Source organism: Apis florea, unplaced genomic scaffold (genome assembly GCF_048593485.1).
Source record: "Apis florea isolate Af1SG1 unplaced genomic scaffold, ASM4859348v1 contig_3081_pilon, whole genome shotgun sequence".
Lineage (NCBI taxonomy): Eukaryota > Metazoa > Arthropoda > Insecta > Hymenoptera > Apidae > Apis > Apis florea.
The window spans coordinates 5,663,225-5,680,998 of NW_028256703.1; the positions used below are offsets into that span (position 1 = coordinate 5,663,225).

The following is a 17,774-nucleotide window of genomic DNA, read 5'->3' on the forward strand; positions in this document are numbered from 1 at the left end:
AACCTAACCTAACTATATTTGTATTTATATAATAATAATAATAAACTAATAAATATAATAATAAACTAAAAGTACTAATAATAATAATATATTTGTAAGTGTGGTATATAAGTATAAAAATAAATTAATTGAAAATCAATTCAAGAAAATGATAAATTCATTTTTACATTATATTTTTTTATATTATACTTATTATACTTATACTTATTAAACCATTATCTTGTCTAATATGTGTTTTCATGTCTGTTCAAAGATAACTCTTCAAGAGCAAGATAAGATAGAATAGGAATAATGAATCAGAGCCATCTTTTGATTATTTTTTTAAAATATGTTTTTTTCACTCAAGAGATGGCGCTAGTTCTTCAATTTTTATCTTGTCTATTATAATTTTGCAAAATTTATGCGCTCAAAAAACGATTACAACATTTGATTAACTTTATTATTTTCTTTGTTTAACTTATTAATTAAAAATTTTATTAGATCTATTTAATCCATCTTTTATGTAAAAGAATATTTATTCTATTTCTTATTTATAATTTTATGTTGAAATTTAATTTCAATCAATTCTAATAATTGCAATTTTTTCGAATCGCGCGCATATATAGATAACCATAAAAAAAAAGTATCGAATTTTCTACGTTAGATTTCACATGTTTTTATCGTCATAAAATCTTTATTTATATATACAATCATGTGAAATATGCTTATATATTTACAATTTATTTATTATTAGTAGTAGAAATATGAATAAAAATATTAAATATTTTCGAAAAGAAGAACAAAATAAAAAATTATCGTCACGCTCTTGCGGACAATCTCAATTCACTTGGAATGTAAGTAAATATTAATATATGATACATGATATTCTTCTTTTTAAAAAAATTATTAGTTACAGTTATATAATATATTATCTTATTTTAATTGTTATTAATTCATTGAATTTGATTTTATCTTCGTTTTTAGAATAATGCTACGTATAATATATCCAAAGAACAAGATTATTTGAATAAAAAAAATATTTTCGATATATTTCATTTTCTTCTTTCTCATGTTATCGTTCAACAACCAACAAATCCTATCCAATATCTTTATGAATTATTAGATGATTTTATATTATTTAGATCGGGACTTAAAAATCCACGATTACTTTGGACAAAAAGGTACGTACATATATATATAATATACACAATATATAGGACATACTATTATCATGTTTGAAAATATATATTTCATGCTCATTTTATTCACTAACAATAAGGCATGTTGATGCGATATTTGGAAACGTTCTCTCTCGTGATTCAGAACTTTTACCGTTGGACGATTATAAAATTGCTATGAAAACGTTGAGTTTACATTATGATCCTTGTCCCGTTCAAGTTGTGCCAGGACACATAGATCGACAAACCTTTTGCACGGAAGCGTAAGATCATTTTTTGTTCTCCAATTAGATTATATTATTTTGTGTATTATACATTTAATATATTAATATATATTATATATTATGTATTTATTTGTGAGAAATATCTTAATTAAAAGTAATATAAAACGTTTTGAATACATAAAACATATTTTAATTATTCATAAATTTACGAATTATTTTTGAACATATATAAATTAATAGAAGATGCATGAAACGGAAAAAGTTTTCTTTTTTTTTTAGATTGAACAACATGAAAAAGGAATTGATGCGTATTGCAAATGAAACTATTTAACTTAGATTTCACGATGAGTTTCTATAATTTCAAAATATTTATATACATACATATCATGATATGAAGCATAATGATGATTGCATATATTTATAAAATTGTCAACATATAATGAAAATAAATCTAATACTCTTTTATCAGATAAGTTAATACAATTCATGAAAAATAAATTTTATCTTCTTATTAGTATTAACATTTTTATTATTAAGATTAGTTTTTAAACATTTTATTTAATAATTCAACCTATTAATAATTCAAATAGATTTTGCTATAACGCTATAAGTGCGATTTGTACTTACATATATACTAATGTACAATTGTTTTTCAATATTTTATTATTTGCAAACTGATATTATAAAGCGTTTAAAATGACAAAATGAAGAAAAAAATTTTAATAAAGAAATATAAAAATTTATATGCAAAAATATAATATTTAATATTTAGATATAGATCATATAATTTAATATCTAGATTAAAGAATCACATTTTTAGATAATACTAATATATTTTTCGTTTGTATAAAATCACTAACATAATTTGCAATGTATTTTTTTTTTTTTTTAATTAAAATAGAAAACAAACATATTTTATATTAAAATGATTTTTTTTTTTCTAAAAAGTTGTATACGCGCACAGTTTCGTTCTTGTATTTTCTTTTTAACTAAATAAAATATATAAATATATCATATATTAAAATTGATGATTTTCATAAAATAATATAAATTAAGATATTTAAACATAATTAAACATAATTAATATCAAATAACATAAAATTGATTGATCACTTAGATATTTTTTATTATCCTTTTATTTCATTAAATAACTATTATTATAAAAAATATGGTAAATAAGGAATGTAATGAATTTTTGAAAGAAAAATTTTTAATTTGTCGATGAATCAATTTTAATTTATTATCAAATTAAAATTGTGTCTCCTAAAAAAGAAATTTCTTAACATTATAAGTACAACTAACAGATATTCTAATGTCATGTTGATGAGACATAGCATCGAAAGGAATCGAAAAATGAAACGAGAACAGAAACATGACAAAGCTACTCCGAGAGCTAACCAGAGAGAGAGAAAGAGAAAGAGAGAGGAGAGAAGGGCGAGTCACAGCGAAGCCAGTCGAGATAAAACGAGTCGACTCGAGTCGAAGTGGACTCTAACGAGCATGGTAAAGAACGTCAGACTAGAGAGAAAGTGAGTGAGTATGAGTGCGTGCGAGTGAGGGATTGTGCAACGAAACGACGTGCATAATTTTGAAATAGTTGTACACAAGTTATATGTATAAACAGTGTTGGCACGTATAGCTGAACAACTATTAAATGTTCGCGTGTGGTTAAACTTTAGTATAACATTGTAACTAAATTTTTCAACATATCCCATGGCAAGTATGATCCTTCAAATGTTCTCCGTCTCGTTCGTCGTGTATACACGATCATACTACCATCGCGCGATTCGAAGACGCAGTGTAGAAACGAGAGCAAGTAGTTTACACCAGTGAAGAAACGTGAGGACATTATTAATTAATTAAAATTTTCGTTTACGTTTGTTTTATTATTTCATTTTTTAAGGTTAGGTTATCTACATCGTTATGCTGTTTGCATGTTTTTGAATACAATGTTAAATCTTGAATCAAGTATTATATTTTCTTTTAACACCAATAAAATCATCTTAGAGTAAATTTGTTTATTAAAATTTGTTTATTAAAATTTATAATAAAGTAAAAAAACTTCATTGTGTAATTAAATTTGTATATACACGCATCTATATAATCTTTAGTATGGTTTGAATTTTATTATTTCTAGTATATATATATAAAGAAAATATATATATGCTTTTAACTAAAAAATTAATCGAAATTAACGATATTGAGACTTTGTAGTCTGTAACAAATGAAATCTAATTTGAAATCTAACAAATATTGGATAATAAGACATTATAAAGCAGAGATGCAAATTCAAATGTATACTCAGTTCAATATATAACGTATATAATCAGTACGATATAGAACCACGAAAAAATGAGAACATTTACGTTCATGCTTTGTTCGGTGCTTTTATTATCTTTACTGCTACTCATTAGCATTGTGTCATCGGCCCCTTTCTATGAACATGTTGCCCTTCAAGCTGCCGATCAATGTGATTGGATTGGAAGGTTAGTATTCTGTTATACTCTTTATTTAATTTTTATTGATATATGAATTGTTAAATTTTATATTAATAAAATTATATACTTATGGTTATATTTATTCGATATCTCTTTGATTTGCTTTAAACAATAATCAATTATGATTCAAACAATTGACTTTTTCTTTATTAGACTTTTATGAAAAAACTATAATAATTTGCAAATACAATTTTTTTTCTTTATTTTCTTTTTTTTTTGCTACTACACGTGTGTGTGTGTGTGTGTGTGCGCGCGCGCGCGCGCGCACGTGTTTTAAAATTCCTCATGATAACGGGGAATGAAAATGTGTGTATAATAAACATATATGTATGTATATACAAAGTTTTATTAAGCGTGAAACCAGTCGCCCGACTTACAATGAAACCGGTTTTCCCCATCCAGCAAGCAAACACAAGCAAATCTAAGAAAGATCGAATGGACTAGAGTATTCGATTTATCTCATTTCCTCTTGTAAGAAAGAATAAAAATATGAATTTCCGTATATGTACGCATATATATATATATGAAAGAAAAAAAATAAATAAATTGAGTAAAAAAAAATAATTATATAATCCACAGTAATTATCATCATTATAATCATTATTATCAAAAACAAAAAAAATTTTTTTTTTGTAATGGATTCAAATTAATAAAATAGTAAATTTCTATTCAAGATTTTGAGAGATAATTTACTAAAATAGCCCAAACATCGATATGTTCTGAAATATAACGTGTAAAAAGACATTAAATAATTAATATGCTTTTTTAAATACTTTTTTTTTCTATCTTTATTTTTTTTCTTTTATTATTTTACAGTGGTGGCGGTGGTCGCGGTGTTCGACCAGTATATCTACGATGTTCCAGAGGAACAATACTATGGCGTTATCCACGAGGAGCTTTGCGCGTAGTTCTCTCGCCTCCTGTTTTAAATGAATTAATATCGAAGATTCATTATGAATTCATTCGAAAAAAAGATGATATTATTATGAAAAACGATACCAATCCGATTAGCAACAATAGTGCTTTTCAGTTATTTGGTTTTCGTACTTGTACCAAGGTTTCAGGACCGATAAGAGTATATTTGGAAACAGGTGGAAAACTTCGATCAGTATATTCGCCAAGAGATGGTAAACATAAAGCTTCGCATAGATGTTTTCATGCAAAGAAACAACCTGCAGCACTTTATATAGAAGCAGAAGAATCGAGTGAATATCATGATGCAAGGCTACAATATGATTTGGAATTACGATATATTGATAGTCGAAAAGAAATATCACGACGATTTAACGATGAGGAAGAAGATTGCAGGCCATGTTCTATGGATGAATTAGCTAAAGCTTATTGTCAAAGCGATTTCATAGCCAGAGGTACAGTGAGTGCCGTTCAAAAACAACCGAATTTGGAAGCTGCTGAACTTATCCTTAGAGTAACAAAAATTTTGCGTCGAATCGAAGAAAACGAGGTAAGTTTTCTTTCTTGCTTTTTAATTGCTCATTTAATTTTAATTATATTCTATATACAATAATATAATTATATTTATATTATTATAATTTTTATTATTATAATATATTCCATATTATATTTTTATAAAATTATAGATTATAGGTATATACGTATATATTTTTCATTAAATGTCATTAAACATCTAAATAATGTTGCTAAAAAGCGAAGAAAATAGTATTATATGAAATATAGCTTTTTGAAAGATTTTTGAACAAATACATAAATATTTAAATATTGCAAGTGAATTTTAAAATATTATCATTTTTAAAATATATTAAAATATTATCAATTTTAAAATATATCAAATATTATAAGATGAAGTTTATTATAATTATTTGAAATAATCTTTTTATATTCGAAGTGTTCCTTTATTAAATTACTTATAATTTACTTTTTGCGTATATATATATATATATATATATATATATATATATATATATATATATATATATATAGTTTAACGTATACAGAAAAGTTAAACGAAGATATATTTGTTTATGAATTAATTCGTCATTTACGTTGAAACAGAATAATGATGCAGATGCCACTGATTTCCATGATCACAGAAATGTTCATATAAGAGTACCAGCTGCTTGTGACGCACGCCATGGTCAAGGCGAGTTTGTGATAATGGCTAAACGAAGACTCGGTGATCTTGTTTTGGTTTGTGCACCGAGAATAGAAACATGGGCTAAAACAGTCCGCGAATTAGAAAGTGCACCATGTGTTCTTCGAAGTTAGTATATTCATTTAACGAAATATTTGTAAATAATTTATTTTCTTATTCCGAATGATATGAATATCGATCTCCAAACTGTGATATTGTTTTGTGGAAATTTTTTGTAAAAAATACACAATTTTTTAGCAACATAATTAATAATTTCCATCTATCCTTATCATAATTTTATATCTATAATTTTGAGTAAATCTAATTGTCATCACTTAATCATATAATTTATTAAAAATTTAATATAATGCATACTTTATTTAGTCAAGCGAAAGTTAAATAATTATATATACGCATATAATATATGATTCTATATATTAAATATATATATATATATATATTTAACTTTTAATTGCATATAAAATTAGAATTTTAATTTAGATAAATTCATTCGTATTATACATTAAAATATTTGTTTAAAGATCACATCATGTTATTTAAACACAAAAAAATATCATTAAATTATAGTTTGAAGTGTATAAAAAATTAATAATTATAATAAATTTGAAATAGAAAAATATACACTTTAAATTGTTTGATATTTTGGAATTGTATTATTTGTAAAATTCACAATTTATTTTACGACATTATTTTATTGTAACGATATATTTATACTGGATTATATCAGTTTTTAAATATTATATTCAAAATAATCATTATTGATAAATTATAATTACAATTATAATTATTATTATTAATAATAGTAGTAGTACTAATAATAGTGGTAAAAATAGTAATACTACTATTTCTCCTAATACTACTATTTCTGTTACTATTGTTAATACTACTACAAATATATTGATAAATATATATAACGATAAATATAAATAACGAGCTTAGTGGCTATTTTTCATGCAATGAATTTTTTGTTTTTATAAAAATATAATATAAATTTTTGTACATTATCGCAACAAATAAATAATATAATGCATGGTCCCAAGAAAATTATCAATAATTGACATACTGAAAAAAAATTTTTTAAATTATGAAAAAATTATGAAATGATATTAACGTAAGAAACAATACTTAATAAATAAGAATTGATTAAAAAATTGATAAACATATCTGATACTTTAGGTATCGTTAATTTGTTTTTAAATTTTCATTTATTGTTAATTTTCATTCGTTATTATTATATATGAAATTTATATAAGCATTTTTTGAACTTTTCTCAATTTCATCCTGGCTTTTTTTGTCATAAAATTTTTCTTGAAGCTATAATGTACATATAAGGATATATTATAATTGCAATCTACTATCATACATTTGGAGCATAAACACGCGCGAAATTTCATCACGATTATATTTATCATTTACTAATCAAATCTACAATTATAAATCTGATGAAGATATACAAGTAGTTCACTTATACAGATAGTTTACATTTAATACGATACAACGGTCAATACTTTTTGTTTATTACTATTGCATTGTCGTATAAGGATAATTAGGACACAATGGTAAAATGAGATCATCCATATTTGGTAAAACAACCAATTTTTCAAATTCCCTGAGTAATTTTGTTTCTATCCATTTTGTTATATAAACAATATTAACTGTTCTCTCCCCAACCGCTGGTTTTACGGTGAGATTAACTTTCGGTACGGGTTTAAAACCATACCACAAACGATCGGACGGTGCCGGTGGAATGTTTATCGATACACAACCTTCAATACTTGAAACAGTAACCATCAATCGAATTTCCATATTCGAAACACCTTCCATAGCTCTTCGAACGTAAGATAACTCGGTTGCCTAAGAAAAATTGAAGAATATGAAAAACAAATATTAATCTTTACAGATTAATTTAAATGTTATTATTAATTGTGAGAAATTATTATATATTTACATGTTGAAAATATTTATTCGCTGCTATTCTATCTACCATATTGAGGAACTTCTTCCCGGAAGATTGCGAAGACCTTCAAGAAGAAAAATATATAAATAAAAAGAAGAAAATCAAATGAATTATTATGATTAAAAAACGAAATAAAAAAATGAGATGTTGCTATTGTTGCTTACGTTGTTTCTTTAACTGTATTATACGACTGTGGTTTGGAAGTATCATAATCATCTTCTGTAGATGTTTCTGGAGTATCTTCTAGTTCACTATCAAAAATCGGTGATTTAGTTGTCAATTCATTTGCTTTTGTTGAAATAATTATACGTGTATCATCTGGAACTGATCCAGTTCTTGTTAATTTCATTAAATTCAATTTTGTTTCAACAGTCATGGTCAAAGATCCTTTATATGTTATATCTAAATTAAGCCAGAGACCTCTTTCATTAATCATTGGTTTTGTTATATTATGAATAATAGGAGCTCCTTGTCCTATTGTTATCTCTGAAACTAAAAGGCACTCCATAAAATAAGGTAGTTTTATATTGGATAATTTACGTTGTATTTTATCTTGTATAAGATGTATAGTTTCAGGACATTTACGCATGTCGAAAAGTATACGAGCTATTAAACAGTTAATCCAAAGTGTGCTTTCAGCAGACATGGAAATTTTATCTTCTGATATAGATGAACAATTATCCAAATATTTTGCCATATAAGCATTATAACTTAGCTCAGGTACAGTTTCATGTGAATTACTAGTTGAAAGAGAATTTTTTGATTCCGCGGTACTGATTTTCTGTAGTGTTGTATGAATACTAGGTATAGTACTTAATGTATCAAGTGTAAATAATAACGAATCCTTTTTTTTAACATATCGAGATGCAGCAGAAACTAAACGTCTATACCAATCTTCTTTTTCACGATCAGTTCTAGCAAAAATAAATATTTTTATTTCATTTTTTTTCTTATCAATATTGTAAAATTCCTCTTCCTCTTCCATTTCTTCCTCTTCCTCTTGTTCCTCATAATCTTTTTTCTCCCCCTCATCTTTTCCCTTTTTCTTCTTTTTTCTATTATTTCTTGTTCTTTCTTTGTGCAATTCATTACGATCATAGCCATTATAATTCTTCTTATTATCATCAATTATCATTTGTATTTCTTTTCTTTTTTCTTCTATTTCTCTTTTTCCATTCTCTATCTCAATCACTTCTTTATTTCTTTCATCTTCATTTTCCTTTTTTTCTTCTAGGTTTATTATTTTATTTATTGTTTCTCCTTCCTCTTCCTCTTCTTCTTCATCCTCTTCCTCCTCTTCTCCCTCCTCCTCTTCCTCCTCCTCCTCTTCCTCCTCCTCCTCCTCCTCTTCCTCCTCCTCTTCCTCCTCCTCCTCCTCCTCCTCTTCTTCCTCTTCTTGTATCTCATTCTCCTCTTTTTTCTCTTTTCGTGTATTCTTTTGTTGTTCTTTTCTTCTACTTTGCTTTCCTTCTTCCCAATCATCTCTCATTTTATTCCATCTTTTCATCGTTGATTTTTTACAAATTTTCATTTCATTTAACGTTTCTCTACGTTTCTTTTTTTTTCTATTTTTACAAATATAAGTTTTATTTACATCTTTCTTTTCTTTATCATCCCTTTTTTGTTGCTCTTTAGAATATCTTCCCTTTTTTCGTTTCTCCTTTTCTTCCATATATTCTTCTTTCTCTTTTCTCTCCATAAAATATTCTTCATATTTTACGTATTCGTTACCAATATAATCATTAGTTAAATCATAATTGTAATTTTTATTATCATTATCATCTTCATCAGTATTTTCTACATCTTCAATCTCGCAAACATCTTGTTTTATAATTGGTTCTTCATTCTCCATATTAACAAATAAAATTTCATCCGCATCCTGTATTTCTTCATCCCATTTTTTATCCGATTTATATTTTATCTTTTTTTTTAGATTCATTTTACCATGATAATTATTCATTGAAGATTCATCATCGGTTGTATTCTTCAATGTCACATTACAAATTAAAGCTTCCTTTTTAAGGATTATACAAATTGGATATTTTTTACTCCATCTTCTTCTTCTAGCTAGTCCATAGGGAAGAAGTTCTACTTTTGCCTCAGTTAAATTATAAACTCTTCTTCTGATAAATTTTAATTTGTGTTTAGGTTCATCCCAGACAGCTTTCTTTGGTATTTTCATTCTAGTTTCCATAATACGCAAAATATTTCCCTCTAATCTAAAGAACACTGATTTTGTGCGTGCCACATGATAATTATTTGGTTCATAATTGCAGGGCAATTCATTTAACCAACCTTGATATCTTTCAATCACAGCATGTTCTTCTACAGCTGGAATTTCCAAAACAGGTATTGGTAGACTAGAAGGATATGTTTCATCTGGCAAAGTGGTTAAAATCTTCTTAAATTTTGTTACTATGTCATAAAAAATAATAGTCATAAAGATACCCATTAAAAATCCTAATAAATATTCTGCTAATGGAATAGTATAATAAATGCAAGAAATGGCAATAAAAACTGCAACAGATTTATACGTTGCTTGGCGAATCAGTTGTTTGATCAATTGTAAAAACAAAGTTTTGAAATTTACTCGTTTTGAAAATGCTACTGTGCATGCATATTGTGTCTGTTGTGGAAAAGTGGTATAATTATCAATATTAGATGTTTTTATATTCGATAAATCACTCCTTGAAGAAGATGTAATATTTTCATTAACATTTTGAGAAAATTCAGAAGCTTCAATACCACTTTCTACACTTTCATCCTGTAAACTCTTGTCTTTCAAACCGGTCTTAATTCCAGAAAAACCTACATATTTAGTTGAATTACCTCTTCGAATGTCATTTATCTTTTCATCACAAGGTGTAATACATCCCTGATCTTCTAAATCACTAATACTTGAAGTTTCTCCCTTAGAATGACGTTTTTTTTTATCACTTTTTATTTCAGACAATTTTTCCTCAAACGTCTTGGTTATTTTTCCTTTAATTTCTGATAATACTTTCCATGGATCAAGAGACGGTGGCGTACCTTCTAGTAAAATATTTTCCGTACTGATAGACTGAGATTCTGAATTATTTTCAGAAATATCCGATTCATGAGCACACTTCGATGGGGTAGAGATCACTTTAGATGAATTTTTTTCATGTTCCGGTGTTAATTGTTTTTCTTCATCAGTACTAGGATATATTTCTTCTAATTCATCATCACTAGCATGATAATGAATTACAGGAACCGAAGTTGCAATAGGTTTACCTTAAAGAGAAAACAAAATATCGATTAATTAATTTTTTCATTGCTATTAAGTTAACTTTATAAAATGGATATATATTTATCAAATTTTATCTATTTATCTAAATTAGTATCACCTTTTATCATGGCCAATGTTATTTTTCTTGGACTATGTTTTACGCTCATGGTTAAAACGTTTTGTTCGAATGTCAATCTACATCCAAATATCTTTTAACATATCATGATGAATTTCGATTACACTGTTGTTCGCAGCAATTATATATTTATAATTTTGTATCAATATCATTGCTTTAATCTCTAATTATATCAAAAACGATCGAAGAATATCTACGCGTTTATTCTCAATGACCAACCTTTGCATTTGTGTATGTAATATTTTATATATACAGATACATTCTCTCCTCCCCGCCGCACTGTGTGTGTGTGTGTGTGTGTGTGTGTGTGTGTGTGTGTGTGTGTGTGTGTGTGTGTGTGTGGTGTATACGATGCATGCATAGACACTGATACTATACAATGTTTAATAAAGATATCACAAATTTATCCTATATTGTATATGCTGCCTTAAAGTTGATACTTGGCTCAAAATTATTCATATTTTTTTATATTGTTATTTATCATATCATCTCATAAAATCTGCATCTGTATAGAGATGTTTTATAAAATATAATTAAATAAATAAATGTTTTATTTTTCATTAATTTATGTACAGTACTAATATTATTACACTATTTTATTTACAGTAATTTATCGAAATATTTTTCACAATTTCTTTTATACTTATTACGATTAGTATAAATATAAATAAATATAAATATTCAATGTTAATACATAATAATAAACATGATATTTAACTTTACATTCTAATTATTTGTAATGCAATGAAAACTAAATTACAAATTACATTTTATATTTATATCACGATGTAATGTTTTACACGAACGCACAAGAGCCACGTGTCCATGATGTTATCTATGCTTGGACGTACATATACGCGACATCATTGAAACAAATCGCTACGTGTGAAGTATTTATTTTACGTTTTTTCTTTCTAAAGTTCACTCCTCTCCTTGATCACGATAAATTACAGAGTTAAATTACAGAGTTATTTAACTCATCGTTTTATTTATGTAACCATTTGAAAAAAACAGATTATATTATATCAAAAAATATACATAATTTTTTTTTTTAAATATACGCCATGTGACGTTTTAGTTTAAAATTATCACTTTTCGTCTTAACATATACGCAATATTAATTTTAATATTATTGCTTTTTAAAGTAAACATTATGTAATTTATATAATAATATTCAACATGTATATAATATTAATTATATACGAAGGAAAAGAAGAGCAAAGTTTTTAATAATATATTCGATGAATTCTATCTCATGGAAGATATTTAGATAAGATTTCCGAAGATTTTAAAGATTTTAAAAAATTTGGACGAGATGACGAAAAACATTGTCGTTTTTTGTAACGAGAGATGTAAAATTAGGATATCTTGCTATTTTATAAATATTATTTACTTTTCTTTAAATATCTAAGTGACTTTTATATGATAATACATAAAACATTGTTTATATAAATTATATTAAAAATCATGCGATTCAAGCTTGTATTAATTTTTCTGATGATTAAATTGTTTAATATTCATATTTGTGATCAAACTGAAAGATCATGGCAACCAGATTATTTTAAATCTTCTGAGAGACAGGTATATCAATTTCTTTAATTTTTTCAATATAAAAAAATTTCTTCCATAAATTTTAAATGACTATCTTTCAGCATAAACAAAAAAGGGATACAGAATTAATATCGGAACAAGATGATCCACTCTTAATATTTTCTACATTAGATGGTTCTTTGATTGGTATAAAACAACGTTCTGGAAATGTACTTTGGCGACAAAATGATGGTATTGTTACTAGGTATAATTTGTAAAATAAAAGTTTTATCCAATTATTCTAACTATTTTAAGCATTTATTACAGAACCAATTGTCAAAGTGCCAGTTGAACTTGGAAGAACTTCCATGTAGATATATTTGTACTTTTTTAGTTAAGATCTAATTGTAATATTCTCTGTAACATTCTATATACGTTTTAGGCCTATGTTTTTACCAGATCCAAAGGATGGCTCTTTATACGTGTTTGGGACAGAAACTGAAGCTTTAAAAAAACTACCATTCACCATTCCACAACTTGTGGCAAATAGTCCTTGTCGCAGTAGCGATGGAATATTATATACCGGTAGAAAAATTGATACTTGGTTTGGCATCGATCCTAGAACTGGTCAAAGAGAACAACTTCTAGGATTCGATAAAGTTAAAAATACTTGCCCTGTAGAAATGCAGAATGCTGTTTTCATGGGACGTACAGAATATAGTATTATTATGGTGGATAGTAAACAGAAAAATCGAAAATGGAATGTTACATTTTATGATTATTCTGCTACAAAAATGGAACCTGAAGGAATAGAAAATTATGGTTTGATCGTCTCATAGTTTTTTTATTTTCATTATTTGTCAATATATTATATATTATCATGCGTATAATAGTACAATTTAGTATAATTTACGTTTTATAGATCTAGTTCATTTCGCAACGAGTTCAACTGGACGGATTGTCACTGTAGATAGAAAATTGGGAATTATTCTATGGGAACTAGATGTACAAAGTCCGGTGATAGCAGTATATATCGTAAGAGAGGATGGATTGTTAACAATTCCCTTTACTAGCGTTGCAGATGAAACTTTAAATCTCATCTTAAAACGTTTTGCGAATAAACCGAGCGATATTCAATTATTGTTAGTAATTAATATTCTTGTAAATATTTTCTTTCAAATTATTGTTATTATCATTCTATATTGTTAAGTTTCCTCAGGATATATGTTTTCTTTTCATAGCCCAACATTATACATTGGCCAACACAGACACGGATTGTATGCCTTACCATCTCTCGTTGATTTAACAACAGCTACTATATCAAATAATATTGGTCAATTATTGCTCGAAGGTCCATTATCAGTTCCACAATTAGGAAAAAATGATAATGGAAATGTACCCTCTAATACATATAACAATGAATATCAGGCAGTCATAACGTTAGGTGATAATAAGAATTAAAAAAATATGTTTAAATTAATTTAAAATGTTGCTTAATTGTTGGTTTTTGTCATTTAATTGAAAAATAGGTCATTATGAAATACCAGCTGAATATAAATTACAAGAACAACAACCACTTCAAATTACCGGTCGATCCGATCCTGTAATTGAAACAGTACCTTTACGATATTCAAATTCTACAAAACAATCGTTATTCGGTTTACAAGATGATGAGAAATCTAACAACGATACAAATAACGAATCATGGCATGAATTTGTACAGAATGTTTATACAATAGGCAAGAATTGGTTCAATCAACAAGAAAACAAAGGATTAAAATTAACATTAATTGTACTATTAGGATGTATACTAGTAATGTTTTGGTATTTAAATGCACAATTCAAGGAATTTCAACAATTGTCTCAGGTATTTTTGCTTATTTCTCATGTGTATTTATACGATAATATGTATTTACTCTTCTTTTATCCGCTCTATTATTAGAGGAAATATATTAAAAATAATAAATAAAACTTTGAATTAAAATATAAATTAATTATTACGTAGCGATTGTTTTATCAATCAACAATACATCTATCGTTTAAAGAATAGTCAACGATATATAATCTATCGACAGTGACGGTGGTATAGAGAACATATCTAAAGAGTTGCATGCTTTATCAGATAATTGTCGACCGATCGACAATTTTTTTTGACAGGGTTCTCGAGAAAATAACAGTACCAGTGATTATTATGGAACAAGATCTAACGCACTTGTAGTTCCAGAAGATATGGGAGAAGGAATAGTAAAGGTTGGAAAGATAACTTTCGATACCGGACAAGTTTTGGGTAAAGGATGCGAGGGAACTTTCGTTTATAGGTAATATAAAAGAAAGACGATATATCTCCTTATTTCGTTGTTTGAAATTATTCTTGTATATTTTTCTTATTTGAAAATCATTATTTATAATGCAATTCTTACATTTTATATTTTTATTTATTTTCCATTATTATCATTGAATCTCGAATTGTTGAATTTTCAGAGGTAATTTTGATGGACGATCCGTAGCTGTAAAGCGTTTGTTACCAGATTGTTTTACGTTTGCCGATCGAGAAGTAGCGTTACTCAGAGAATCGGATGCGCATGCAAACGTTGTACGATATTTTTGTACCGAGCAAGATAGAATGTTTAGATATATTGCATTAGAATTAGCCGAAGCGACTTTGCAAGATTACGTGGCAGGAAAATACGATAAAAGAAAAATATCCGCAAAAAGTATTCTACGACAAGCTACGTCAGGATTAGCTCATCTACATCTTCTTGACATCGGTAAATTTTATATGCTTCGACATTCATTATACGAATATACGAGGTATCGTGGATAACAAGGATAATTTCAATATTTGACAAAATTCTCAATAGTAATCTCAAGTTAGTAATCTCATATACATATATATATATTTAACATAAGATTTTAATATTTTAATAGTGCACAGGGACATAAAACCGCACAATGTGTTATTATCGACTCCGGGACCTCGCGGAGAAGTGAGAGCTATGATATCGGACTTTGGATTATGCAAAAAACTTCAATTGGGCCGCGTATCTTTTTCACGTAGATCAGGTGTAACAGGAACCGATGGTTGGATCGCGCCAGAAATGCTAAATGGAAATAGAACGACTTGTGCTGTGGATATTTTTTCTCTAGGCTGCGTTTTTTATTATGTTCTTTCTAATGGAAAACATCCATTTGGAGATCCATTACGGCGACAAGCTAATATTCTTTGTAAGACACATAATACTTTGTTTTTTTAAAATTTTTTTTCAGCTTGTTAGCTATTGTTAATGAGATTATAATTATGAATTAATCATTTAATAATTTATCTTCGTTTTAATTTTAACGACATATCATAGGCGGGGAAAATGATTTAACGGCTCTGCACGATGAAATTTCTCAGAATGACAAAGAGTTGGCGTTAATACTTATAAAGGCAATGATCGCAAACAATCCATCGGAACGACCTCCCGTTATGGCTGTTTATGATCATCCAATATTTTGGGAACCTGCTAAAATCCTTGGATTTTTCCAGGTATTGTTACTTTTTTTCTTATATTTGAAATTTATAAATTTCATGATTTTTCAATGATTTTTTTAATGATTTTTTAATGATTTTTTAATGATTTTTTAATGATTTTTAAAAAAGGATGTGAGCGATCGAGTAGAAAAGGAGGAAACGAGCAGTCCGGCATTACTCGCATTAGAATTTGAATGCAATCGTGTGGTACAAGGAGATTGGAGATTACTTATCGATATAGAAGTTGCAACTGATCTTCGAAAATACAGAAGTTATAGAGGTGAAAGTGTTAGAGATCTGCTGAGAGCATTGCGAAACAAGGTTCGAATATTAAATTAAATAAAAGCTGAAACTGTTGAAATTGAAATCCGTTATAAATATTCATTAATTTCAACTATTTATCGTAGAAGCATCATTACAGAGAATTAAGTCAACAAGCTCAAGAAAGTCTTGGATATATTCCCGACAAGTTCACCGAATATTGGCTTTCTAGATTTCCCTCTTTGCTTTCGCACGTTTGGTGCGCTATGCAAACTTTCCGTAACGAGCCAACATTAAGAGATTATTATCATGCCGATTACACATTTGCAATTATCAGCGAAGGAGAATCTGTACAGATTAAGAATATATGTCCGTCAAGTTATAAAACTTTACCAATTTCTTGCAAAGTTCAAGATAATATCGATTGGAGTCCAAATAAAACGAGATACCGAAATCAAAGAAAAAAATACGAGAAAAAAAAACTTGATATTCCAATTGCTTGGACCTTACCTTCGAATTAGAAACAGAGTTTCAAACTAAGAAGTTTAGAGACACTATTATTATTATAGTGTTTTATGAACCAATGTACGTGCTGTATATATACATTAAGAAAAAAATGAACGAACGAATGTTTTAATAATAACGCGGTCAAAAATATCGAACATCGCTAAAAATCATTAAATGATGTAGAAAATTTAAAATATTTGTAAATATTATGCGATATTATTGTAGTAAAAAGAATTTGTAAAAAAATAACAAAAAAAAAAAAAAATAAAAAAAGAATACGTTATAATAAAATAAAAAAATAATTAGCAAAAAAAAAAAAATCTAAACACAAAGTTTGAACAGTTTTAGCGATACGTGATGATAAAATATTTTAAATTGTGATCGTGCATATCGAATGTGAAAGAAGTCCAAAGATATATTTTTTTTTCTTTTCGTTACGTCCCAATAAAGAGGCAAAAGAAATTTATCTTTTGCGATACAAACAATATGTTTTACATGTTCATATCATAATAGTGCGTATACCGATTCTCATTTATATATCGCATGTGCACATAGTTTCTAAATATTCATATATATATACAATTACACGTACGGTTTCTCATTATCCCT

The 17,774-nt window shown here is 27.1% G+C and overlaps 4 protein-coding genes across 8 annotated transcripts; 3 read left to right on the forward strand and 1 right to left on the reverse strand.

Moving 5' to 3' along the window:
* Positions 1–349: 349 nt before the first annotated feature.
* On the forward strand, positions 350–3,394 carry LOC147657554 (uncharacterized). Of its 3 annotated transcripts, none has more exons than XM_086909198.1 (4): positions 350–833; positions 964–1,160; positions 1,259–1,420; positions 2,686–3,394. In XM_086909198.1, the coding sequence occupies exons 1-4, from the start codon at positions 744–746 to the stop codon at positions 2,912–2,914; spliced, it is 678 nt and encodes a 225-aa protein (XP_086765324.1). In that variant the 5' UTR covers positions 350–743; the 3' UTR covers positions 2,915–3,394. The 3 variants fall into 3 exon arrangements, with proteins under 3 accessions (XP_086765324.1, XP_086765325.1, XP_086765326.1); XM_086909199.1 differs by lacking the exon at positions 2,686–3,394 and adding an exon at positions 1,661–1,898; XM_086909200.1 differs by having other exon boundaries at positions 425–833; positions 1,303–1,420.
* On the forward strand, positions 2,838–6,255 carry Metrn (meteorin). Of its 2 annotated transcripts, XM_086909197.1 has the most exons (4): positions 2,838–3,220; positions 3,290–3,867; positions 4,696–5,341; positions 5,911–6,255. In XM_086909197.1, exons 2-4 carry the CDS (start codon positions 3,734–3,736, stop codon positions 6,121–6,123), a joined length of 993 nt encoding a protein of 330 aa, XP_086765323.1. In that variant the 5' UTR covers positions 2,838–3,220; positions 3,290–3,733; the 3' UTR covers positions 6,124–6,255. The 2 variants fall into 2 exon arrangements, with proteins under 2 accessions (XP_086765323.1, XP_086765321.1); XM_086909195.1 differs by having other exon boundaries at positions 2,840–3,867.
* A 385-nt stretch (positions 6,256–6,640) lies between these two features.
* Positions 6,641–11,858, reverse strand: LOC100868692 (uncharacterized). The gene is made up of 4 exons (XM_012488196.3): positions 11,336–11,858; positions 8,132–11,222; positions 7,959–8,031; positions 6,641–7,864 (listed from the first exon to the last, which is right to left on the reverse strand). Exons 1-4 carry the CDS (start codon positions 11,382–11,384, stop codon positions 7,532–7,534), a joined length of 3,546 nt encoding a protein of 1,181 aa, XP_012343650.2. The 5' UTR covers positions 11,385–11,858; the 3' UTR covers positions 6,641–7,531.
* Positions 11,859–12,196: 338 nt separating this feature from the next.
* Ire1 (serine/threonine-protein kinase/endoribonuclease Ire1) lies at positions 12,197–17,750 on the forward strand. Of its 2 annotated transcripts, none has more exons than XM_003694775.4 (13): positions 12,197–12,934; positions 13,006–13,135; positions 13,211–13,253; positions 13,326–13,705; positions 13,806–14,025; positions 14,125–14,327; positions 14,413–14,750; positions 15,041–15,201; positions 15,365–15,651; positions 15,812–16,108; positions 16,237–16,412; positions 16,527–16,718; positions 16,805–17,750. In XM_003694775.4, exons 1-13 carry the CDS (start codon positions 12,821–12,823, stop codon positions 17,177–17,179), a joined length of 2,916 nt encoding a protein of 971 aa, XP_003694823.2. In that variant the 5' UTR covers positions 12,197–12,820; the 3' UTR covers positions 17,180–17,750. The 2 variants fall into 2 exon arrangements, with proteins under 2 accessions (XP_003694823.2, XP_086765319.1); XM_086909193.1 differs by having other exon boundaries at positions 12,213–12,934; positions 13,006–13,148.
* Positions 17,751–17,774: the final 24 nt, after the last annotated feature.